This window comes from Carya illinoinensis, chromosome 1, assembly GCF_018687715.1.
Source record: "Carya illinoinensis cultivar Pawnee chromosome 1, C.illinoinensisPawnee_v1, whole genome shotgun sequence".
Classification (NCBI taxonomy): Eukaryota; Viridiplantae; Streptophyta; class Magnoliopsida; order Fagales; family Juglandaceae; genus Carya; species Carya illinoinensis.
In genome coordinates, this window is record NC_056752.1 from 30,110,252 (window position 1) to 30,136,425 (window position 26,174).

The 26,174-nt window shown below is 34.7% G+C and overlaps 2 protein-coding genes across 3 annotated transcripts; both read right to left on the reverse strand.

The window, feature by feature from the left end:
• Positions 1-2,861: 2,861 nt before the first annotated feature.
• On the reverse strand, positions 2,862-5,345 carry LOC122314892 (pirin-like protein). 2 transcript variants are annotated; one of them, XM_043130543.1, is made up of 8 exons: positions 5,184-5,342; positions 4,896-5,086; positions 4,691-4,740; positions 4,542-4,580; positions 4,424-4,452; positions 4,273-4,335; positions 4,076-4,179; positions 2,862-3,718 (listed from the first exon to the last, which is right to left on the reverse strand). In XM_043130543.1, the coding sequence occupies exons 2-8, from the start codon at positions 5,009-5,011 to the stop codon at positions 3,235-3,237; spliced, it is 885 nt and encodes a 294-aa protein (XP_042986477.1). In that variant the 5' UTR covers positions 5,012-5,086; positions 5,184-5,342; the 3' UTR covers positions 2,862-3,234. The 2 variants fall into 2 exon arrangements, with proteins under 2 accessions (XP_042986477.1, XP_042986468.1); XM_043130534.1 differs by having other exon boundaries at positions 4,896-5,345.
• Positions 5,346-22,341: 16,996 nt separating this feature from the next.
• On the reverse strand, positions 22,342-24,808 carry LOC122314904 (pirin-like protein). The gene is made up of 7 exons (XM_043130554.1): positions 24,405-24,808; positions 24,197-24,246; positions 24,048-24,086; positions 23,933-23,961; positions 23,782-23,844; positions 23,586-23,689; positions 22,342-23,222 (listed from the first exon to the last, which is right to left on the reverse strand). Exons 1-7 carry the CDS (start codon positions 24,665-24,667, stop codon positions 22,739-22,741), a joined length of 1,032 nt encoding a protein of 343 aa, XP_042986488.1. The 5' UTR covers positions 24,668-24,808; the 3' UTR covers positions 22,342-22,738.
• Between the last annotated feature and the right edge of the window lie 1,366 nt (positions 24,809-26,174).

Here is a 26,174-nt window from a genome sequence, read left to right on the forward strand (position 1 = left end):
GGAATCGCAGGTGAGACTCTACCACCATCCCTGCTCACCACCGTCCCTACGCATGTACCGTAGGCGGGAATCACAAGCGGGATTCTACCACTGTCCCTGCTTACCACCATCCCTACGCGAGCACCGTAGGCGGGAATCACAGGCGGGATTCTACCACCGTCCCTGTTTACCACCATCCCTACACGTGCCTCTGACTCAAACCAGTCAATCCAACCTTTTACATATACCATAAATGATTTCTCGCTTACAAGCTCAGCTTTCATTTTTCAAACACATGTACATGCATGCCACTACACAAAAAAACCCGGTTTTCCCTTTTTAAACATGAACATGCGTGCACTATACAATGCAAACATCAAGGCACAAAATCGCCAACAAATATCAACATCGCCCAAAGACTCCGTTCTCAATCCATCCGACCCCGAAACTCCTCGGACTCAATCCGGAATCAACCAACTAATCCAACAAATAATTATTGTAAGAGCAAAATATATTTAAATCTAAAAGTAGAGTTTGGAAAATACTTACAGTGCTATATGGTATTTTTTGAAAGCTTGCGGCGTTGCAAACGACGGAGGAAAAGCAACGTAACAATGTATTTTACACTGTGACCGTGGGTAATAAATTACCCACTTTCGAACGGGGACAAACCAAAACACGAAATTGATAGGGAATGGCCTTGAGATGTTTATGAAGTTAAAGGAAGTGAGTTTTGGCCGTTGGTGGAGGTGGAAAGTCAAAAAGGGGCTGAACGGAGTTGAGCTCGTGGGAGCTGCTCGGGCAACGGATTGAGGCCGAAATTGGGTGGGTTAGGACGACAAGAGGTAGAGGAAGAAGTTGTGAAGAGATGGTGGCCGGAGGTGGAGCGACGGCGCCGGAAAAGCTCAAAAACTATGTGGCTTGGAGGAGCTCGTGGCGGCTAATGGTGGCTCGGATGGAGGTGAAACTTGGTGGGGATGTTCACCAGTGGAAGGGAAAGAAAACTGAGTGGGTGGTGTAGGCCACGCCGCCGGCGAGCGAAGGTACTGGGCTGAGAAAGCAACTAGCAACAAAGAGAAAAGGGAGGGCTGGTGCCGTGACTTCCAGCCGTGCGTGGCGACTAATGGCTGGTCGGATGACCCTAAAAATTGGTGGGGGTGATCACCGGTGGGAGGGGAAGATTTTGGTGGGGGTGGTGTACTACACGGCGGCGGTCTGGGCTGGTCAACAGGCGGCGACGGGAAGGGGAGAAAAGGAAGCAGCGCGCACACGGGAGAAGAGAAAAAAAGAAGAAAAGGAAAGAAAGAAGAAGGAAAGAAAGGGGAAAAGGAAAAAGAAAAAAAAGAAGAAAAAAAAAAGAGAAAAGAAAAGAAATTAGGTCCAATCCTCACTCTGGAAACCAAAAACTGATCCGCCGAAAACGATTTTAAAAACCGTAAAACGACTAAAATAAATTAAACACTACGTCAAATAAAATAAAACCAATTAAAATACAATAAATCAAAATAAAAGAGCTAATATATAACTAAATTAAAAACAACTCCTTCAGTGAAAATACACGTAAAAACGGATCATCACACTCAAACTTTAAAGGATAGTCTGAAGTTAGCCTACTAATCGAGAGCAAATCTTTCTTAATGTCAGATACCCCAAGAACTTTGTTTAAGTGAATTTTAGATTGAATAGAACCAAGCATAACCTGACCAGTATGAGCAATAGGCAAGATGTTTCCATTTCCAACCATTATTCCATCATTACCAGTATAGGGAGTGACAGATTGGAAAGTACCTTGATTTGCTATCATGTGATCAATGGCTCCAGTGTCTGGATGCCAAGAAGCTTCTGCTAGTTCTTCCAGCTTTTCACTTATGCAAAACTTTTAGGAAGATTGTCATGTGTAAAAGAATGATTAAACCTATCAAAGCACTTTAAGGCTGTGTGATTTCTTTTATGACAGATTTGACAGACAATTTCTTCTCTTTGTGCAGGTTTGCTATTGTTGGAACCACGAGAGTTATTATTTGAAGTTTGGCCCTGATTTGGTGCTTTAGACCCAGTTGAATTTCCTTGAACAAAACCTCGTCCCTTGGAAGTGAAAGTACCATTCTGTTTCTTATTCTTGTAAGACTTTTGTCCATAAAACATCATGGATGCAGGTGAGGCATCAAGTTTGTACCTGTCAGAGTAGCTTTCAAGTTATGTTACTACCTCAGAGTAGGAAGGGACAGGAGGCCTCATCATTGTGGCTGTGAAGACCTCACATTCCTTGCCAAGACCATTGAAGAGCCACCAAGACTTTTTGTGATCAGAAACTGGCTTGCCAATAGCTGCAAGCTCATCACAAATAGTCTTGAATTTTCTCAAATAATCACTTAAGAAATCAGATCCTTTTGTGATTGAAGTGAGTCTTTGCTTAAGAGCAAGACCTCGATCTGAAGATACTCTTGCAAAGGCATGAACGAGAGCATTCCATACTTCAAAGGCAATTTTTAAACCTACAACAATTCCTAGAACCTCTTTTTAAAGAGTTGGTGTTAGCCAACCATTGACCAACCTATCAGACCTTTTCCATTTTTGATAGAGTGGATCAGGTTGAGAGATGGAGGATTCGGCAAGAATTATTTCTAGTGGTGCATAAATTTCACCCGTGATTAAGCCTTAGAGATCTTTACTCTCAAGGATATTATTAAATGAGTTTGTGGTGAATATAAGATTATAACTGAATATTAACTGAGCCAATTTCAAGCATTCTGTCGATTATTCTTGTTTATTTACAGCCTAATCAAGATTTTCTTAAAAAAATGGTGTGAAGAACTCCAAACAATTAGTCCCAAACAATTATTGATTCATTATAATTTATATAAGAATAAAAAGAAACAAAATTGCAAAAATAGAGCCAATAAATTTATCTTGGGTTCCTTGATAAGAAGCCCAAGAAATGAATTGTACTGATTACAAGAGCAAAAGCCCAACTACAATTGTTAACCCAAAGATAGAACCATTCCCACACTTATTGAAAGATAGTCACCCAAAAGGGAGAAGGTAGATTGTGATGACAATGGAGGTAAGAGGAGGAAGAGGAGAAAAAGAAAGTGAAAAGAGGAAGAAAGAGAGGTGGGGGAAGATGGAACCATTCCCACACGAGAAAAGCTTGAGTAGGTGGAAGGAAGGGGGTAGGTACTTGGTGGGAAACATGAAAGACAGAAGGGAAAACCCTTATTTTTTATTTATTCAATTATTATCTATCTTTTAATCTTATTGAGATCTCCAGCTCCTGGCCAGTTCAAACCCATTTTTGAAATATTGGTAGTCTTCAATAGCCCTGCTGATTTCAGCTTGTGTGTTCATCACAAAAGGACCGTACTGGGCCACAGGTTCATTAAGCGGCTGCCCTCCAATCAGCACAAACCTCAGTTTCTTTGAGGACCTGTTCCACACACTTACACCATCTCCAGGACCCAGAACCAGGAGATTGTGAGCTGCCACAGGTGATGAGTTTGAGGAGCCAAAGACCCCTTCCCCTTCAATTATGTACACAAATGAATTCCATGATTCTGGGATTTTCTGATGCACTTGAGCTCCGGGGTTTAATGTGAAATCCAGATACATTGTTGGAGTTCGGGTGTAAACCGAAGATTGGACTCCCATTGATTCTCCTGCTATAACTCGGACCTCGACCCCATCTTCCTCTACCCTTTTTATCTGATCGGCTAAAAGTTCTTGATAACTTGGTTCAGTCCTGAAAATTAAGCAGTCAGATTTGTTTAGGAAACTCCCAAGTTAGTGAAGTATTCAGTAGTCAACTGTTATTCAAGGCAGATCACATTTATCAATTGCAGTTATGCCTGGGATATATGTTAAACTGGGGTAATTTCCAATTTAAGACTCAAGAGAAATTAGCAGAATTCATACACTCTCTGGCACAGAAATCAGATATCATGGAGTGATTAAAATCCTTTACACATGGGTATAAGTATTTTGAATGACTTTAGAGTACAATTTTATACACACATTTGTGTATAAGATGGCAATTGTGGGTAATGAGCCTGCAGAAGATTTATTCATAACTGACTGTTAATGGAAAGAGAGTTCTTACATTTTGTCTTTGGAAGCTAAATTGATCCAAAGCTGGAAGCCCTTTGAAGGTCCTTCACCTGCAGGCATTTCAGAGTGAATAATTCCTCTACCAGCCGTCATCCACTGCAAACAAAGGCAAGTGTCATAAGATAAAAGTTTGGCCAAAATTTGTTCTAGTTTTACAAAAGATAATTGATTGCAAATAATATCCCTTACCTGAACATCGCCGGTTCGAATTGTTCCCTTATTTCCTGCAAAGTCTTGATGAATAAGGCCTCCCTATAATCACAAAAAACCAAACTTTATTTTCTCAACTGTTCAGCCACAATTTTGTGCAAGTTATTGAATAGCTTTGAGAGAAGTATACCTGCAACATGTATGTGACAGTCTCAAAACCTGCAAAATAGATAGATATGAAAGATGAAAATATACGTGTTCATTTGGATGATCAACGATGATCAGATTCGTTGGTTTGAATGCAGAACCTCTGTGTGGATGATCAGGAAATCCAGATGGAGGAGTCACTGCAACATCAAACAGTTAAAAGTAGTTACCAGCACACAACGCTAATACCAACTGCACTGATCAAAGACAAGTTTAGAACTGAATAGAATAAGATTGGAATCGTGCGTACGCGAAAAATCAACGAACATCAGAAAAGGGTCCAAAAACTTCAATTCGCTTCTGAGAATCAAATGCCCCCAACAAAAAGAACCCACAAAGTAATCAATACCAGATGACAAAAGCTCAGCCAACATTGAATAGTTACTCCAAAGAATTAATGCCCGCATGAAGACTCCATGAAAAAGGAAAGAGAAGCCAAAAAAATGCAAGAATACCTTCCAATGCATCTCCTAAAAATACCACCAGCACTCTCTTGTTGAGCTCTGGCCAAAACCTTGTTGACCACAAATCTGGGTTTGTCGAAAGAACAATCTTGACCTGATTCAGCCATGATATTCCAGATGTACTCAGCTTTCGGCGTTGACGGCTTTCTATTGAACACAGTGGCAGCTCGTGGACTCAGATGCTGTACATTTTTAGTAGCAACGTCGTCGGTCTCGTTAATGGTGAAAAATAAGCAAACACACAGAAAATAGAGAGGAGCAAGCACAAAACAAAACAACCTTAACAGATTTTGAAACATGGATGGCCACAATTCGACGTTGGATATATAGAAGAAAACACAAAAGCAGCCGAAGACTCCACTTCCGGTTTCAGTATGGTGGGTTCGCGGGAGACTGGTTTTTTATAGTAGAATGGTAGAGAGACCAGGTACCGCTATGGGTCCTTCTACGGCCGTGTTAGCTAGAGAACTGGGGATTGGGGAGTGGATTTTTTTTTTTTTAATTATTATTTTTTTATTTTTAGTAAATCAAGATATTTTCCAAGTAGTAGAAAAGTAAATATGTGAAGGAGTTTTACGATATTTATAATTACTTTAGTCGATTTAAAAAATATATATATTTAAGTATATATTTTCTATTTTAAAATTTGAGATTTAAGAAAAACTTTAGAAGATTTGAATCCCGGCCTCTCTCCATCCTAGGTTAGTACTTGTATAAATGTATTAGTTATGACTAATACTGCTAGAGCATATGGTGAACAACTCGAGCTCAGTTTGTATATATTCGGTTCATTTAAGAAATGAGATATTTGTAAATATTAATATAATTTTAAATATTAAACAAGCAAAATTCGTATAAACTTAGTTCAATTCGATTTAAATTCATAAACAAAACTTGTATAATTTCGACTTGACTCGTTTGATCTCGTTTTGAAACTCATAATATGTATAAATATATATGTATGTGTTATATTTATTACATGTTAGTTATATTTTATATACTTAATTATATATTATTAATTTATTTATAATTTACTTTTAATATCTTTGTTATGTTCCCAAAGTGTGTATAGAATAATGTTTCTAATAATATATCATACAACTCGAAATTTTGATCTATTATATTATCTATATATATTTAATAGTTTAGTTTATTACATTTACATTGTGCATTATTTTTTAAATTTATAGCTACAAGTTAATTTATTTCATAAAAACTAATACTATAAGAATTTTTTGATTAAAACTATTTGGTTGAATAGTTAACTGGTTACATTTTTTTTTTATAAAATTAAAAAGTTTTTTATTAATCAAAATATAAGATTCAAAATTTTAAAAAAAAAAAAAAATTGAGTTCGGGTTGAGTTGTTTGTTTATTTTTAGTCAAACTCAAGCCGAATTCAAACAACATTAATGAATCTAAATGCTTATCTCATTAACAACATGGTTTTGTCAAGAATGTTTTAAATAATTAAAAAGTATTCTCATTATAAAATTTTATCTTTTACTACAACAACAATCTGAGTTATATAGGTTTGTTCAAACACATATGAGTCCAAAATTGAGTCTTCTACGAATTACATCATTTAATGTTCAATTATAATTTTATATTCACCATCAACTCATTTAACAAATAAACTGAGCTACTTTCCTCTCTATTGTCTCACTAAGAGAAAGAAGAGGTGGAGCCTTTAGTCACTCACGTCTTACTGTTGCAATGAGATTGGAAGACTGATCCCTTAGTCAATCTTTTGATATGAGGAGGAGAATGATTAAAGACTTAGCAGATATATGAGATCAACTAAGGCTAGCAGATGAGTAGACTTTATCAACTGACCTTGATTTAGGGAACTTGGGTGACTGGAAAGCGAGATTGTGGTTTGGTGGGAGAACTTTGCTTAGAACGTCCCATTAGAAAGGAGATAGTCAGCTCAACTATGGAGAAAACTTGGAAAGTGGGGAAACCTTTCTTTTTCCGGGAAATCTACCCAAACATGTTAGTCATAACGTTTGCAAACCAAGCAGATAAACAAAGAGTGTTGGAAGGAAAGCCATGGTTGTTCGACAATAATTTGTTCGTTCTACAACCATTTGATGGGTTTACTCAACCACATCCGATGAGCTACGATTTTGAGACTTTCTAGATTCAATGGCATCATCTTCCACTAGCTTGCAAGATTCTAGACGCTGGAAAACAAATTGGGGAGACAATTGGTTTATTAAAAGAAGTGGATGTCCAGGAGGATGGGGTAGTTACGTACATGTTAAGATTGCGATTGATTAGAGGAAAATGATCATGCGAGGTAGAACGTTTAACTTGCAGAGACAAAGGATTTGGATGCCTTTGCAATATGAAAAACTGCCATGGATGTGCTTCAAGTCTGGCCAGATAGTCCATGGGAGGTGGGGTTGTAGCAGTATTGAGAATCAAAGGAAGTAGAATAACATGACTAAAAGCCAATTTGGTTCATGGCTCTGAGCAAACCTCAATTCACACAGGAGGAACTCATAACTACAAAGGGATCCTGAGCAAGAATCATCAGGAGGAAACGAGCAAATTTATCAAACGAAAAGGCATGAAAGGTTTTTTCTTCAAAAGACAATTATTTCTTCGGTGGCTGGTGAGGCGACAATTAAAACGACTTTAGGAGAGAGCTTAAGAAGGGGCGAGAATAATGACGATTTGAAGGTTGAGAAGGAAGAAACACATGTAGAGTGCAATTTGTGGTAACGTGTGATATCAAAATTGAAGAATTTACTCCTAATGGAATCATGGAGAAGATGTCAGCCGCCAAGATAAGAGCAGAATCTCAAATAAATGAAAGAGAAGTTATAATGTTACTGCGTGGAGAAGAGCAGCAAGCACAATATATTAGTAAAGTGACGAACCAAGATAGTGGGTGTGATAAAGATGGATATGGGCCCATTGACCAAATTACTAAAAGGCCCTATTCTTTGTGTAATCTGAATAAGGCAAAAATCTTAGTTCAAGGTAGTCATGGAAAAACAGGTAACAACAATGGAAGAAAGATATCGGCCAAAGGAAGTTGGGAAAGGAGGGATAAAGAACACGGTAGTAATGATGTTTAAATACTTAGTCTTGTTTAAAATAAATGTAACTTGATTGATAATATGAGTGTTCTTTGGAGGGGTTTTGAAAAATGAAAGAACCGATTAGGGATAAGCAGACCTTTGCCTTCTGGTGAGGGATAAGCAACCAAAATTAGTTTTTCTCATCGAGACAAAACTAAAGTCAAATAAGTTTGAAAGTTTAAGGAAAAGACTGGGTTTTGCAAGTTGTTTCATGGTAGAACTGATGGGTAGAAGAAGGGGATTGACAATGTTATAGGGATTGGAAGTTGAAGTTGAAATAATGAATTTCTCTTAGAGACACATTAATACTCTAATCACTAATGATGAAAATAATACTAAGAGGACTCTCCTGGGTATTTATAGAGATCCTAAAACCAGTAAGAGAAAAGAGAGGAGAGGTGGCACTGTTGTCTTTCTCTAAACTTTGGTGTGTAATAGGGGATTACAATGAGATTTTGTTGCAAACTGAGAAGAGTGGGGGTAGACAAAGGGCATAAAGCCAAATTGAAGATTTTAGGAAGGCTTTGGAAATTAATAACCTATAAGACTTGGGGTGGATGAGTGATAAATTTACGTGGAGCAATAAGCATGAATATGACTATTTCACAAAAGAAAGAGTAGTTAGGGTTGTTGTAAACCCTCAATGGTCAGAACTTAATAAAGATGCTAATATTGAAGTACTGGTTGCAAGAAGTTCATATCACACTCCTTTATTGTTGGCTACTAATGAGAATAAACTAAGATAAAGATAGAAAATAGGTGTTCTGATATGAAGCTAGTTGGGAAAAAGATGAAGAATGTAAGCTGATCATAATAATAGAATGGTCGAAGAATGAAATTAATCCAATACCTTTAAGGAGAGAACAAGAAAATTTAAAGTTCTATAGCAGCGCTTTGGTTCGATGGAGTTGCCAAAATTTTTGAGATAGTGAAAAGAATATAGTGATCGAAACATAAAGGCTAAAAAATATTCAAGAGAAAGAAGGAAACCACAATGTTGTAGCAATCAAAAGTTTACAAGAAGAGTTGGGTATATTACTGGAACAAGAAGACATCAAATGGAGACAAAGAGCTAAAAGAAATTGGTACCAAATTGATGATAAAAATACAAAATATTTTCATGTATGTGCAAACCAGAGAAGAAAAAAGAACTAGATACAAAAAATCACTGACTGCCAAGGTAGGATGTTGAAGGAGAAAATGAGATTGAAGGGCCTTCCTCAAGCATTATAAAGACATTCTCAAATCTTCTTATTCATCAAATGAGGCAATAAAAGGCTGCTTGACACCAGTTGAGCCTCGAGTGACAAAAGAAACAAATACAAAACTCCAAAAGGAATTCATAAGAGCTGACGTAGAGAAGGATCTTCATCAAAAGGCACCATTAAAGTCCCCAAGCCCAAATGGTTATGGAGTGTGAGGAAGGTGCCAGCGCAACTAGATAGACTACGAATCGAGTGTGAGTGGAAGGAAAAGATGATAAACATTTCATTGGTTTAGTGAAAAATAGCCATGAGTGCTGTAGAGTAAAATGAATCCAACATATGGGTGAGCGAAAACTATGTCGAAAGCCTGATTGATCAAGGTGATAAAAGACTCTTCACTTTATGGTAGGAGAGCTAGAAAAGCCACCTAACACATGAAGGCAAGAATAAGGAGCTAAAGCGGTTGGTAGCTTGGGCGAGAAAGAGAGTTACACATCCAAGGTGCTAAATGGTCGAGGAAGGAGTGGGACAAAAATAGGAGCTTTTCGAAACAACACGAAAATGCTCAAAAGTTGGCAATGTTGTACACAGAAGCCCACACTTCAGTTGAAAGGTCACAGCTAGAGTAAGTCTATAGGGAAAAGGCTAAGGTATTGTAGACCAAACCGTTTGGACCAAAGTTTTGAAATCCGTTCCGGAGACCATTCCGGTTGAGCCACTGGAACGGAATATTTCGGTACCGGTACGTTTCGGTGTACCGTTTCGGGATTAATTATATATTATATATAAATATTTATATGTATATATAAACTAACAATTAATAAAATAAATACATATATGTAAGTGTGATATATATATGTGTATATATATAGAAGAATTAAAGATTTATAAAATGAATATATATTGAAAAAATTCACAAACTTGAGTTAAGACACAAAAATAAAGGAAAAAAATTAAAGAATAGAAAAATTATTAAAAGTAACAATACTTCTAATGCACGGAAAGGGGTATTTGAATTCTTAATGTACAATTTTATTCATTATTTTTTAACTTATTTAAAAGTTTTTTTTTTTTTTTTTTTTTTTTTTTTTTTTCCGGACCGGAATTACTATTCCGGCCGGAATACCGAAATTCCGTCCGGAATTGACCGGAACGGCCGGAATTTGACCGGAATGGCCGGAATTTGACCCGGAACGGAACAGATACCTATCCCATTCCGGTCACTGTTCCGGCACGAAAAATTCCGGCCATTCCGGCCGGAATGGAACGAATTTTAAAACTTTGGTTTGGACCCAAAAATATGGTCTAATGCCATGTGGGAGACTTTTCTCTAAGAGTGACTGAATGGGACGATCGAGACTAAAGGACTCTCATCCAAGTACATCTAGATTCAAAAGAATATTAGAAGGACAAATGATGAACCCATGTTATAAAAGGCTTAAGGTAAAAGCCAAGATCTCACTTTTGAGATTGTAACACCTGAGTGCCCTTAGAGTCAGATTCTTTGGAGGAAGTAAGGGACTTCAAATAAGACAAAGAGAGGAGTAGAATAGTGCCACCTCCATATTTCTAAGGCAGTGTGTTAAGTTAGCTTCTAAGACAGGGTTAGGAAATGTAGGGAGTGTCATATGCATACTCTGTAATCTCCCACATTCTAATCATTAATAAAGAAATGTTTTCACCATTATGTTTATGAGTTTGTTTACTTCGTATTTTCCATGATCTTGAATATGACTGTTTTCGGGTTAATTGAGTGATATCCGAGTATCCGGGTGTGTGTAACCTTATTGTATGTCAATCATCATGGACAGGTTGAGAGAGTCTCAAAAGCATTCATGCGCTGCGTTTCCATGAGCTTCATATGGGTAAAGAAAGTCCCTGTGTTGATTGCAGTGGAACTGAATCATGCTAGCCTTACCTAATTGACAAGAATGAGAATACCCCAAGTGTATCACATGTGGTGTCTTCGAGTTTGTTGGCTAATGCAACATGTATATCTCTATGTGAAACTCTATATGAATATCAACCTATATAGGACTAGTGAGTCGGCTTGCATGTTAGTTGGGTGGGAGTGATTCTCGGATTTCGAATGGTGAAGTAACTTCTCCTATCAACATTTTAGGTGACAAATGTCTGTGAAAAATATCTATGTAAGAACGTGCCTGAAAAGAGGATGATTCCATGCCTCAACGACATATACATACATACATATATATATATATATATGTATTGAGTTTTGCACAAAGAGTAATTCCTTAAGGGGTGATTCATCGCCATGCTTAAATATTTGCATTTTATTGAGAGGATGATTCCTTACCTTTTTTACGAATACATGTATTCTTGCCTGAGGGGATGATTCCTTGCCATGCACTAATATATGTATTCATTTATTTATTTTACATGAAATTGTACATTACACAAGCATTGTCTCTCATTAGAGGTTTTATCATAGTTGCCTAACCTATCTATGATTTCAATGTCGGAATTATAAACTTTGATGTAGAAATAGATCCAGGAGTGATACCTGAAGAGGAAGAGCCAACCTTGCCCGAGTTATAGGCTCGGGAGCCTGCGTCCGTTGTAGAATTTGTTCAAGTTTTTTTTTTTTTGGAGTTTTACATATCTACCAATCTGGCGACAATATGTGTTCGGTGTGCCCCATTTTGGGTGTATGAACCTAGTATTTGAACATGTGTATTTATTTGCAAAAATATAGTAACTCATGATTATTGAGGGAAAATTCTATTGGATTAGACTTCCGGTACAATGTGCCTTCAAATTTAACCTCTATTTCTTTGCCGCTGCGATTTAATATCTACTTCCTTACACATGCATTTTTATGTGAAAGTTGCATGCATGACCCGATTGAACCTCATGTGTTGCCAACTAGCTGGCACCCTTGGCACCATGAATTCTGGCCAGGTCTTTTACCGAGGAATGGGGCATCACATGGAGCATGCTTCTTCCAATCCTATTAGAATATAGTAGGAGATGAGGAATGTAATGCAACTCTAAGTTTCTTAAAATGGGAGAGTAAGGACCATTCTTTAAACTTTACTTACATTTCCTTAATTTCCAAAGTAAAAAATCTCAATCTTATAAGTGAATTTAGACCCATCAGCTTGTGTAATGTAATGTATAAAATCATTTCCAAAGAGTGAGCTAACATATTAAAGAAAGTGCTCACAGTTCTCATCTCCAGCAACCAGAGTGCTTTTATCCCTAGTACATTTATCATTGATATTGATAATGTTATAGTGACCTATGAAGTTCTACACTCTATGAAAACCAAACAGAAGAGAAAAACAAGAAACATGGCTCTCAAGTTAGATATGTCAAAAGCCTACAATAGAATAGAATGGTCTTATTTGAAAGTTGTGATGAAAAATTACGATTTGGAGACAAATGGGTAGCACTGATAATGGATTGTGTTACTATAGGCTCATATTCTATTCTTTTAAATTAATAGCCAGGGAAAACATACTACCACCAAGAGGCATCAGACAAGAAGATCCTCTATCTTTTTGTCTATTCTTATTGTGTGCTGAAGGTTTCAAGTCTCTGTTAGATCTATCTGATAGAAGAGGTGATATAAAGGGGGTGGCAGTAGTAAAGGGAGGTACAAGGATAAATCATCTACTTTTTGTAGATGACTGTGTAATATTATGCATGGCTAGCTTGACTTAATAGAAAAAAAAAATCCAACAATTATTGGATAAGTATCGAGAAGCTTCTGGTCAATGTTTAAACAAGTAGAAAACGTCCGTCTTTTTTGGCTCCAACTTGGCTCAACAATCAAGAATTAGATTACTCAAGCTGCTGGTGTCTCACCTAGTGGTAGTTATGAAAAGTATTTGGGATTGCCTACAATGGTGGGTAGATCAAAATACAATACTTTTAGGAGCATAAAAAGGGAGTTTCACAAAAGATCAATTACTAGAAGAATAATTTTCTGTTCCAAGCAGGCAAGGAGATACTTCTCAAGGTAGTGATCCAAGCAATTTCAATTTTTCCTATGAGTGTTTTCAAACTACCAAGGAAGCTATGCAAAGAGATGTCCTTGATGATGTCTACATTCTTGCATGGCCAAAGGCGAAATGAAAAAAAGATTCAGTGGAAAAGTTGGTCAAAGATGGAGAATAAAAAAAGAGAAGGGAGGTTAGGTTTTCAAGATATAAAATGTTTCAATAAAACAATGTTGGCAAAGCAATATTCGAAGATGTTGATAACTAGGGGTGTAACTGGTCCAGTTTGTTCCGATTTTGGACAAAATCTAGGATCGAACCGGTAGGTACCGGTTTTGTATTTTTCAAAACTGATTACGTACCTATTTTCCTTATAAACTAGTATTCCGATTTTCGATCCGGTTTGGTTCGGTTTTCCAGTTTTAATAAAATATAAATTTGTCATTAAAACATTCTGTTTTTTTTTAAATTGATTTAAAAATTCCGTTTTAAAAATCTGCTATGTAAAAAAGATCTGCTTTATAAAAAAATCTGCTATGTAAAAAAGATCTGTTACAAAAAGTCTGCCTTATAAATTGTTAATATGCAATCTAAACAAAATTCTACTATATAAAAAACTATTACAACACAAAAACTGAAATAAGAAATCTAGTGTAAAAAAAATATGTTCTAAGCTTACAAGCCTTTAAATAAAACTGCTACAAAAAAATAAAATCTACAATAAAAAAAAAAAAATTCTGCTATGAAATAAAATAAGTCCAAAAGTCCAATAAATTACAAGTTCAAATTCCAAATGTCTAAATTACAAGTCCAAAAGTCTAACAAATTACAAATCCAAATACCAAAAGTCTAAAATACAAATCAAAAAGTCTAACAAATTACAAGTCCAAAAGTCCAACAAACTACAAGTCCAAATTACAAATCTAAATTAGAAGTTCGAATTACAAGAACATCCAATAAAAAACCTTACAACTAGAACAAATAACTAATAATAATAGCTATGCACGTAGCCACCAAATCCAATAGTCCATTCAAAAAACCTTACAATTGTATTAAAATAAATCAAGCAGCTAATTTCAATAAAAATTTAGTAATTACATTGAATAAATAAATAAAAAAAACTTTAAGAAAAATGTTATACAAGTTGTCCTACCTTAAATTTAATTATCTCTAACCAAAGAAGTAGGTCTTGAAGAACTCCCTAAGTCTTCCATAAGCTCTACACAAAAAGCAAAAAAATAAAGCATAATAATTAAAACAAATTACTAATATGATATACATTTTAAAAACACTTAAAGAAAAGGTAAATGATGCTACATACCTGTATCAAATTTCTCAAACTCCTCAACATCATCCATTAAAGTGCGAATGTTTAACGGGGCAGAAGATGAGCGAAATCAATTTTGTGTACAGATAAGGGCTTTAACCATAAGTGGAGATAGGCTACTGCAGAAAGGATCAAGTACTCGACCTGATATACTAAAAGCCGACTCAAAAGCCACTGTAGATATCAGAACTGTAAGAACATCCCGCGCAACTTTTGAAAGCACGGGGTATCTAATATTGTTAACCTTCCACCAATTCAACAAGTCAAATTTTGGATTACTCTTTTCACATTTTTCAATTAAATACCTCTCCAATTCAGATTTACTCTTCAAAGAGTTCTTCAACTCCAACCACATGTGAACTTTTAAACGGATATATGATCCCATTGATCCAAAATCACCTTCACCTACCTCAGGATTTGAACTTGTAGTAGTAGCACATCCCTCACTTGATTGGCTCATAGTTTGATCTTGTGCCCTAACATTACTTTCCTCATTTGCACAATAACTATCATATAAACGAGTCAAAGCATCTTTAACCAAATCTAACAACATAAGAACTTTTGAAGTGTTATCCTCATATAATCATTCAAAAAGAATATCTAGACATTGCATTTTATATCGAGGATCAAGAATCAATGCAATATACAACAAAAAATTCATTTTTTCAATATTTCTCCAATACTTCTCAAATTTAGATTTCATATTAAATGTCATTGTCCTCAATTTATGTGGCCCTTCCGTACACTTCAAATTAATTGCAGTATGAATTGTCGCAAGCTCAAATGCAAAACAGTTGCAAGGGACATAATTGGCCCTAGAGAAACGCAAGGTTGCATCGTAAAAAAGTTTTAGAAATTTTACAAACAACCTACTCTTATCCCAATCATCCATGGTTGGAGGCCCTAACTTGGATGCCCCTCCTTTACCCAACTCACTAACACCATCATCATCATCACTGTCATCCTCCCCAAGGCTCTTAACATATCCTGAATCTTCATCCTCTAGCCGTTGAAATGCTTTTTGAAACTTTTCAGCCCTATCCAACATCATAAAAGTGGAGTTCCAACGAGTTGGTACATCTAAGCATACACTACTTTTACAAGTAATATCCTCACTATCACAACATTGCTTAAATGTGTTCCACCTTTGTGGAGATGATTTCACATACTTCACAGCCGCTCGAATTCGTGCAATTGATTGATCATATTCTTTCAACCCTTCCTAAATAATTAAGTTCAAGATATAAGTATAACATCTCATATGCAAGAACTCATGTTCCAAAATCGTATCTTTTTTATTCCATGTCTTTCTTTTGATATACGAAACTATTCCATTATTTGAACTTGCATTATCAAGTGTAATTGTAAATATTTTGGGCCTCCCCCATTCAAGCAAATACATTTCAATTTTTTTTCCCAGTGTCTCACCCTTATGGTTTTCCACTTTACAAAAGCTGATAATTCTTTTGTTCATTTTCCAATATTCATCAATAAAATGTGCGATGAGACACATGTAGTTAAAATTTTACACAGATGTCCATGTATCCGTGGTTAGACAAATGCGCTGCCCCTTAAGAGCACTTTTCAGCTTGTCTTTCTCTCTCAAATAAAATTTAAAAATATCTTTTGCAACCGTTACACATGATGAAATCCCATTCCATCTAGGTTGCACAACAAGCATAAATTTCTTAAACCCTTCCCCTTCCACAAATTTAAAAGGAAGCTCATCTAACCAACATTTCAGCTAAGGCTGCTCTACAAGTCTCAACACTAAAAGCAATAGATACAAGCCCCCCACTGCTTTCTCTAGATTGGAAACCTAATACAGATTGGTTTCTATCCACTTTCCTAAGTGGAGACTTATTACAGGTTTTTTTCAAGTGCTGTAACATTGATTTTGTGCCATTTATATTAGGATCACAAGCATAAGTAGTCCCGCAAAAATTACATGCAGCTCTAGGTCTTGAATTATCTTCAGTTTTAATCTTTTTAAAATAGTCCCAAACTACAGATCTTTTCCTACCACTCCCAGGACCACTAGATGGCTTACTTACATTGGAGGGTGGAGAAAGTGGATCATTAGTCGCCGTTGATTCCATGGTCTTTTGACTCATTTCCTTTAAAGGTCTTACATCGCAGGTATTTCATTTGATTGATTCATCTATAGTAACAACAATAAATAATATTAATATTATATTACAATCACACATTTTATAAAATAATAGACCAAGCAATTTAGCAATCAAACACTTTATAAATTAATAGACCAAGTAATTTAAAAAACATATTAATATTATTTAAGCCACACGCACGTACAAGTAGTAATTTAGCAAATTACCAAAATAATGTTCATTAAATAAATAAACTAACAAAGAAAAAATATATTACATTGCCGGATCGTGTTAAACTCCAATAGATTTCTTTTTTCACTAACCAAGAATATACTACGGTTACTACCAAAATAATATTCATCAAATAAATAAACTAAAAAAAAATGTACAAGCAAACTAGCAGTTAACATACACGGCCATAAATGATAAATATACAAAACTACAAATAATAGATTAAATAAATGTACAAAACTACATGATTTCTGATTAGTCTAACTACAAGCCCCTCAACGTAATTATGTACAAAAGTTGATTAGTCTAATACCAGTATTCTGAGCTAATGAAGTGCTCTAACTAGCTATTTTGGTTAAACAGAAAATTTGGAAATCAGTTGAGGGGCTTCTTAGGCGACCCTGTGTAACCATTTCCCAAGGCCTCGATTTGCATCAAAGTAACAAAACTACAAATAATTGATTAAATAAATGTTAAACGTACCAACGGCAACTATCAATATGTAGTCTTGTAGCACCAGCACGTCCAGGGTCCAGCCACCAGCGTCAAAGCAAAAAAGAAGAAGAAGAAGACGAGGAGGAGGAGTCGGCGCAGAAGAAAACTGGAAGTAAGGCACGCCGCATGGATTGCAATTTGCAGAAGCAGAAAAAAAAAGTCTACTTTAGTCTTTACTCTTTAGTTTAACCTAATTTGAACTGGGCTGCTGGCCGGGCCGGGTCGCTAGGCTGTGGTGGCAATACAATCACTACAATGGGATAGGCTTAAAATAAAGAAAAAATACACTTAAATGGTTAAAATAAATGTCTAATAAAATAAAAATAGTACAATAAAATAAATATAAGACAATTAAAAACACTACAACAATTATATTATTAAATACAAAACAATGACTAAAACTATTATAGTATTAGTGTTACTACTACATATAATGATATTAATACTGTAAGTCTATATATAGGCTATATAGTTATACATTAAATAATATAATTATTAATGACTATTAATATTAGTATATATATAATAAACTATTAGTATTAATACTATAAGTCTATATTAAACTATTAGTATTAGTATTAGTATATATATATTGGTATTAGTTATAGTTATATAATATATTAGACAATATAATAGTATTATTGGTAAACTATTAGTATAGTTATATCTTAGTATTAGTTATGGACCTTATGATGAATTGGTGATTTAGTATAACTATATCAATATGAGTATAACTATAGTCTATATTAAACTATTAGTATCATTATAAATATTAGTATTCATTATAGTGATTATAATTACCATATAATAATATTAATATTTGTTAATTGTTATAGTGAGTTTGTTTTATTATAACTATATTACTGATAGACTATATTGATAATATTAGTATATTAATTTAGTATTAGTGTTACTATATCATTATTTTGTGTATGATTATTTAGTATAATGATTTATATACTAATTTATAGTATTATACATAGACTTAAAGTATAATAGTAATAGTAATATAGTTTTAGATTATTAGTATTTAGTATTAGGTCATACAATTTAAATTGTATTAATATAATAGACTATATATATATATAATAGACTACATAGTTATACATGATAAATTAAAGAATATAACAATGCAATATAATATTAATACTATAAGTCTATAAGTCTATATTAGACTATTAGTATTAGTATATATATTAGTATTAGTTATAGCTATATAACTAATATTAGACTATATTAGATTATATAATAGTAATAGACTATATAATAGTAAGAGTATTAATATTAGACTATTAGTATAGCTATATATTAGTATTAGTTTTGTTGATTTAGTATAACTATATTAGTATGAGTATAACTATAGCCTATATTAGAATATTAGTATTAGACTATTAGTATATATGTGATTATTTTTTATGTAATTAATAATTATATAGACTTAAAGTATATTACGAGTAGTACTATAGTATTAGACTATTAGTAATTTAGTATTATTATAAATATTAGTATTAATTATAGTGATTATAAATATTAGTGATTATTATAACTATATTATTAATAGACTATAGTGATTATTTTATATGTGATTATTTAGTGTAGTGATTTAGTTACTAAAATTAGTATAGTAGTTTAAACTTTATTATTAGTTTATTATAGTTTATACATAGACTGAAAGTATAATATTAATAGTAAATTAGTAATATAATATTAGACTATTAGAATTTAGTATGAGGTCATAATATTTGACTATTTAGTATTAGTGATTATTTCAAAATTTAGTAATAATATTTGACTATTTGAGTATTTTTTTTTGTCTTAGTTCTTACTTCTTATTATAAAATGTTATTAATAATATATATTTATAATATTATATATTAAAAGCATATGATGAATTAAATTTTTATGTTCAAGATTAAACATTTATTTTATAAATTATAATAACATTATCTTCTATATAATTATAATTTATATTATTTTATATAAAAAGTATATATAATATAAAACATATTATATATAATATTAATATATATATATATATAAACAGTACCAGTCCGGTCCAATATTAACTGGACCGGTCCCGAATGGTTTCCTATTTATAAAAACTGGTTCCGGACTGGACCGGTACAAAACCGGCACAACCGGTCCGGTCCGGTTTTCTGGGTTTTGTTTACATCCCTATGAATAACCAATCTTTTATGGTTACACAGATTATGAAGTACAAATATTTCAAACATGACCATATTTTTATGTTAAACTAGGACATGGGTCATCTTTGATATGGAAAAGTTTATGGTCCTTAATAGATTTGCTTAAAGAATGACCGATATGGAGGATGGTGAATGGCAAAAAGATTAAGATATGGAGGGATAAACGGATACCAATTCCTTCTATAGATAGAGTTCAGTCACCTATTAAGATCCTAGATCGAGATTCCAGAGCTGAGGAACTTACTCATAATGCAACAAGAAGATGGGATGAAATTGTCGTTGAAGAGATTTTCAGTAGAGAAGAAGCTGATGTGATTTACTGCATACCAATTAGCAAAATGGGAGTGGAAGATAAATTCATTTAGGATTATACAAAAATGAGATTTATTCTGTTAAAAGTGCATACCACTTGGAACATACCAAAAAGATAGTTATGAGAAGAGAAACTTCAAAACAGGCTGCACTAGAAACAAGTTAGCAACAAATTTGTGGTTTAAAAGTCCCAGTAATCTAAAACATTTTGTTTGAAAAGTAGGTCATGATATATTGCCAACTAGAAAAAGCCTTATAAGGAGGAAGATAATAGATACTCCCCTTTGTCTAATCTGTGAACTAGATGAGGAATCAATTCCATTCTCTATGGAGTTTTCCAGCATGTAATGATGTGTTGGCAAATTCAGTCGTCCTGTACACAAACAATCGAGATCAAAGGAAGACTTTCTGGAGTTGTGGAAAAAATTGATAGTGAAGCTTTAATACGAAGAGTTAGAGTTGGTGGCGACAATAATGAGAAGGATGTGGATCCGAAGAAATGCTTTTATCTTTAAAAATCAGTTTGAATGTCCAAAAAATTTAATTCAAGATACTAAAGGGCTAGAGGAATTCAAACAAGCTCAGATCAACCAAAAGGAATAGCAAAACTCATTAGGGAAATACGAAGGAATTGATTAGATTGGAAAAAACATGAGAAAATGGAGTGAAGAACATTGGGATGCTTCTATTAATGCTCGTTCAAGGAGAGTTGGGCTTGGAGTTATTGTGAGAGATTCGGAGGGATAGATATTAGCTTCTTTATGTGGAAGTATGAAGTTTATGCTGCAACCCATTATACTTGAAGCTCTTGCACTGAGAAGGGTTATGGAATTTTGTTTAGAGCTAAGTTTTACAAGGGTAGTATTTGAAAGAGATGCTCAAGCTGTTATAGAAGCAAACAACAATGGAGAAGAGAACTGGACTTGGCATGGAAAGTTAATTGATGATAATAGAAGATTACCAATTGGAAGACCACAATTGAGAGTCCAATTTACATATAAAGAAGCCAATGAGGTAGCTCATTAGCAAGCCAAACTAGCTCTTTTTTATGATACTGACCATTTACAGATGAAAGAGGGGCTAATCTTTATCTTTAATCCCGTAATGAATGATTACAAAGATTACAAAGATTGTGCTCAGTCAGGATAGAACTGATCTATTATGTTAGACTTAAGAAGCAAATGGTCATTATACTGTCAAAAGTGCCTATAGGATGTTAAAAACCATAAGTCCTAATAGGCAGTGTGCGGAATCTTTGAATGCTACATTGATGAGAAAACTATGGAAAGCTATTTGGAATATGAAACTTCAATCTAAAGTGAGAATATTTGCTTGGAAAGCTTCCGAATGGATTTTGCCAACAAAGTATAATCTCAGGAAGAAAAATGTGGTAGAAGAGGAATGATGTGTTTTTTGTGATGCTGCAAGGGAAGATATCCTCCATGCGCTTTGTTCCTGCCCTTCTATTAAAGAGGTCTGGTCTCATTACTTCCCATCAATGATCAATATAAGAGAAGATGAACTTTTTCTTGATGTGGCTCTAAGGCTGCAACAGAATAGGAGGTCTGAAATGTTTGAATTGTTTTTCCTCATATGTTGGAGCTGCTGGTATAGAAGAAACATAAAGATTTTCGAGGAGAGGAAAGTGAGTACAGAGACTATAGTGGGTAATGCTTTAGCAATGAAGAAGTCATTTAAGGAAGTCAAGTGCAAACCTATTTATGTTATAAGACATTATTGTAGATGGGAATTCCCACCTCTTGGAGCCTTTAAACTCAATGTAGATGGAGCCTTTTCTTCTAATGGTTCTGTGGTAGGTATATGAGCAATTTTAAAAGATTCTAAGGGAAAAGTGATTATGTCTGCTAAAAAAAAGAACATGTTGATATGACTACTGTGGAGGTTGAGGCATTAGCTATTCTCCAAGGCCTTCATCTTGGGATTAATCATCTTGTGATTGAAAGTGATTCGTTGTTGGTTTTCAAAGAATTCAATAAACAAGAGTATTCAAAGGCTACATTTGGAAATGTTGTTAGAGAGGCTAGGGACTTGATGACACGATTCCTTACCTATGCTGTGCAACATGTCAACAAAAGCTGCAATGAAGCATCACATTTACTTGCCAAGTTTGGTCTAAGTGTGCAGGATATTAGTTTATGGTGGGGTGCATACTCATGTAATCTCTAATATCCTTTGGATTGGTTCAAGTACTTTGTAAGTTTTATTGATTAATGAAGCATGTTTCCTATTAAAAAAACAAAAATTTTTCTGTAATGAATGATAAGCCTTGTAATGACTGTTTTATAAATGAAATATTTAGGTGGGATTCCCAAAAAAAAAACCAAGCTAGAAAAAATCGATTTCGGGAATTTTATCAATTATTTTTGTTTATTTACAGCCTAATCAAGATTAAAAAAAAAAAAAAAAAGGTGTGAAGAAGTCCAAACAATTAGCCCCAAACAATCGTTATAACAGAATAAAAAGAAATAAAATTGCGAAAATAGAGCCAACAAATTTATCGTGTTCCTTGATCAGATGACCAAGAAATGAATTGTACTGATTACAAGAGCAAAAGCCCAACTACAACTGAAAATCAAAAGATAGAACCATTCCCACACTTCTTGAAAGATAGTCACCAAATGGAGAAGGTAGAGAAGATCTACCCAAAGCTTTATTGTGATGACAATGGAGGTAAGAGCGGGGATCCTAATAGGAATATAAGAAGAAAAGAAAGTGAAAAGAGCAAGAAAGAGGAGGGGGAAGATGGAACCATTGCCACACTATAGAGGAAGCTTGAGTAGGTGGAAGGAAGGTGGTAGGTGGGAAACAAGAAAGACGGAAGGGAAAACCCTTCTTTTCATTTATTCAATTATTATCTATCTTTTAAACTTATTGAGATCTCCAGCTCCTGGCCAGTTCAAACCCATTTTTGAAATATTGGTAGTCTTCAATGGCCCTACTGATTTCAGCTTGTGAGTTCATCACAAAAGGACCGTACTGGGCCACTGGTTCATTAAGCGGCTGCCCTCCAATCAGCACAAACCTCAGTTTCTTAGAAGACCTGTTCCACACACTTACACCATCTCCAGGACCCAGAACCAGGAGACTGTGAATTGCCACAGGCGATGAGTTTGAGGAGCCAAAGACCCCTTCCCCTTCAATTATGTACGCAAAGGAATTCCATGATTCTGGGATTTTCTGATGCACTTGAGCTCCGGGGTTTAATGTGAAATCCAGATACATTGTTGGAGTTCGGGTGTAAACCGAAGATCGGACTCCCATTGATTCTCCTGCTATAACTCGGACCTCGACCCCATCTTCCTGTGCCCTTTTTATCTCCTCGGTTAAAAGTTCTTGATAACTTGGTTCAGTCCTGAAAATTAAGCCCTCAAATTTGTTCAGGAAACTCCCAAGTTAGTGAAGTACTCGGTAGTCAACTGTTATACAGGGCAGGCATATTTATCAATTGCAGTTACAAAATGCGTTGGATATTTGCAAAACTTGGGTAATTTCCAATTTAAGACTCATGAGAAATTTGCAGAATTCATACACTCTCTGACACAGAGAAATCAGATATCATGGAGTGATTAAAATCCTTTACACATGGGTATTAGTATTTTGAATGACTTTAGAGTACGATTTTATACACACTTCTGTGGATAAGATGGAAATTGTGGGGAATGAGCGTGCATAAGATTTATTTATAACTGACTGTTAATGGAAAGAGAGTTCTTACATTTTGTCTTTGGAAGCTAAGTTGATCCAAAGCTGGAAGCCCTTTGAAGGTCCTTCTCCTGCAGGCATTTCAGAGTGAATAATTCCTCTACCAGCCGTCATCCACTGCAAACAAAGGCAAGTGTCATAAGATTAAGTTTGGCCAAAATTTGTTCTGCTTTTTCAAAAGATAATTGATTGCAAATGATATCCCTTACCTGAACATCGCCGGTTCGAATTGTTCCCTTATTTCCTGCAAAGTCTTGATGAATAAGGCCTCCCTATAATCACAAAAAACCAAACTTTAGTTTCTCAACTGTTCAGCCACAATTTTGTGCAAGTTATTGAACAGCTTTGAGAGAAGTATACCTGCAACATGTATGTGACAGTCTCAAAACCTGCAAAATAGATAGATATGGAAGATGAAAACATATTTATTCATTTGGATGATCAACGATGAGATTCAGTGGTTTGAATGCAGAACCTCTGTGTGGATGATCAGGAAATCCAGATGGAGGAGTCACTGCAACATCAAACAGTTAAAAGTAGTTACCAGCACACAACGTTAATACCAACTGCATTAATAAAAAACAAGTTTAGCACTGAATAGAATAAGATTGGAATCGTGCGTACGCGAAAAATCAACGAACATCAGAAAAGGGTCCAAAAACTTCAATTCGCTTCTGAGAATCAAATGCCCCCAACAAAAAGAACCCACAAAGTAATCAATACCAGATGACAAAAGCTCTGCCAACATTGACTATTTACTCCAAAGAATTAATGCCCAGAGGACGAAGACTCCAGGAAAAAGGAAAGAGAAGCCAAAGAAATGCAAGAATACCTTCCAATGCATCTCCTAAAAATACCACCAGCACTCTCTTGTTGAGCTCTGGCCAAAACCTTGTTGACCACCAATCTGGGTTTGTCGAAAGAGGGAGCTTGATCTGATTCAGCCATGATATTCTGGATGTACTCAGCTTTCGGCGTTGACTGCTTTCTATTGAACACAGTGGCAGCTCTTGGACTCAAATACTGTACACAAACATACAGAAAATAGAGAGGCGCAAGCACAAAACAAAACAAGCTTAACAGGTTTTGAAACATAGATGGGTACAACGCGGCTATGGATATGTAGAGGAAAACACGAAAGCAGCCGAGGACGCCAGTTCTACTTCCAGTTCCAGTATGGTTGGTTGGCGGCAGGCTGGTTTTTTTATAGCAAGTAGAGAGACCGGGTACCGCTATGGTCCTTCTGGCTTCTACACGTCCCTGTTAAGTACTGGGAGTGGTTTATTTTCTTTTCTAGTTTATTTATTTATTATTTTTCTGTAAATCAATATTTTTTTTTCTAAGTAGTAGAAAAGTAAATACTGAAGCGAGTTTTACCATATTTATAATTATTTTAGTCAGATTTTTGACAAATATTAAATTTTTATTTTAAATTTTGAGATTTAATAGAAACAGTTCTTTCACATATCCCGGGGTTGCATCCCTGGCCGACGTGGCATATGCTGACTTATTTTATTAAAAAAAAAAACAGAAAGAGGAGGGAAACGATTTTGAGCAACATTTCTGAGCATTTTGGACCGGAGGAGAAAAATCACGTAAAGAGGAGATTTGAGCATTTTGTGGGTTCGGTTGCCGTCATTCATTCCTTACACGCCATCCCAGCTTCCAGATCTCTCTGAGTCGCGTAAGTAGCTTCGTCGTTCATTTCGTACTCTCGGTCTTCTCTCTTTTGGGTTGTCGGCTGCATCTGTGCTTGCCATTGGTTTGTTCTGGTGATTTTGTTTTGTTTTCGTGTCACTTTTGTTATAGTGCTTAGTTGATTAGCTACTATGATGACTAGTAGGGTGCTGCAGACTCACTTCATGTCGTCTGTAAAGTGATAGGTTTATTATGAACAGATTGAAAGAATTTGAATTTTGATTTTGGATCTTTTGAGGATGGTGGGTCTGTTTGTGATTTTGGAGGCTGCTTGTGTTCAAAATGCTTGTGGAATCATGTGAGACACAAATTTATCAGTGCTATTTACTGGGTTGGATTATTGTGTTTACTAGGTTGGATTATTGTGTTTGAGTTAAGTGTAAATATTTCAAAATAAGAGTTTGAGTTCAGGCTCATACAAGAGTTGGGGACTCGAAAACTCAACTTGAGCTTTAATTGATTTGTTGAAAATTTAGCCCTGAACTAAGCTCAAAGCTCGATTCAACTTAACTCAAGTTTTTTTTTTTCATCTTTTTTTTTCTCATTTTAGAAAATAAGTAAAAATCTTTATATCATATGTAAATGAGATAATAAATATAAATTAAATAAATTATGCTAATACAATATACAAATTGTATTTATTTTATATTTATTACTTTTATAAATTACCCATATGTTAATGTCCAAGTTTTTCACATGTATTGATATTTCATATCTAATATCTTGTATGTATATAATATTTACATGTATATAACATATTTTTTATTAATATATGTGTACTACAATTTTTATCTTATATCACAAATTATACAAATTGTATTTTTTATTGTATCGGATGGTGTATAATGGTAGCACCCCTACTATTGTAAATAGACTAGGTTTTTATTAACAAGTTTAACCGAGA

Coding starts and splice junctions, on each gene's coding strand:
- LOC122314892 (XM_043130534.1), bottom strand. CDS start 5,203: ATGTTTCAAAATCTGTTAAGGTTGTTTTGTTTTGTGCTTGCTCCTCTC. Junction 4,741..4,895: donor TTTAGGAGATGCATTGGAAG/GTATTCTTGCAT, acceptor TTTGATTCTCAG/AAGCGAATTGAAGTTTTTGG. Junction 4,453..4,541: donor TCCTGATCATCCACACAGAG/GTTCTGCATTCA, acceptor TCTATTTTGCAG/GTTTTGAGACTGTCACATAC.
- LOC122314904 (XM_043130554.1), bottom strand. CDS start 24,667: ATGTTTCAAAACCTGTTAAGCTTGTTTTGTTTTGTGCTTGCGCCTCTC. Junction 23,962..24,047: donor TCCTGATCATCCACACAGAG/GTTCTGCATTCA, acceptor TCTATTTTGCAG/GTTTTGAGACTGTCACATAC. Junction 23,223..23,585: donor TTAGCTTCCAAAGACAAAAT/GTAAGAACTCTC, acceptor CTTAATTTTCAG/GACTGAACCAAGTTATCAAG.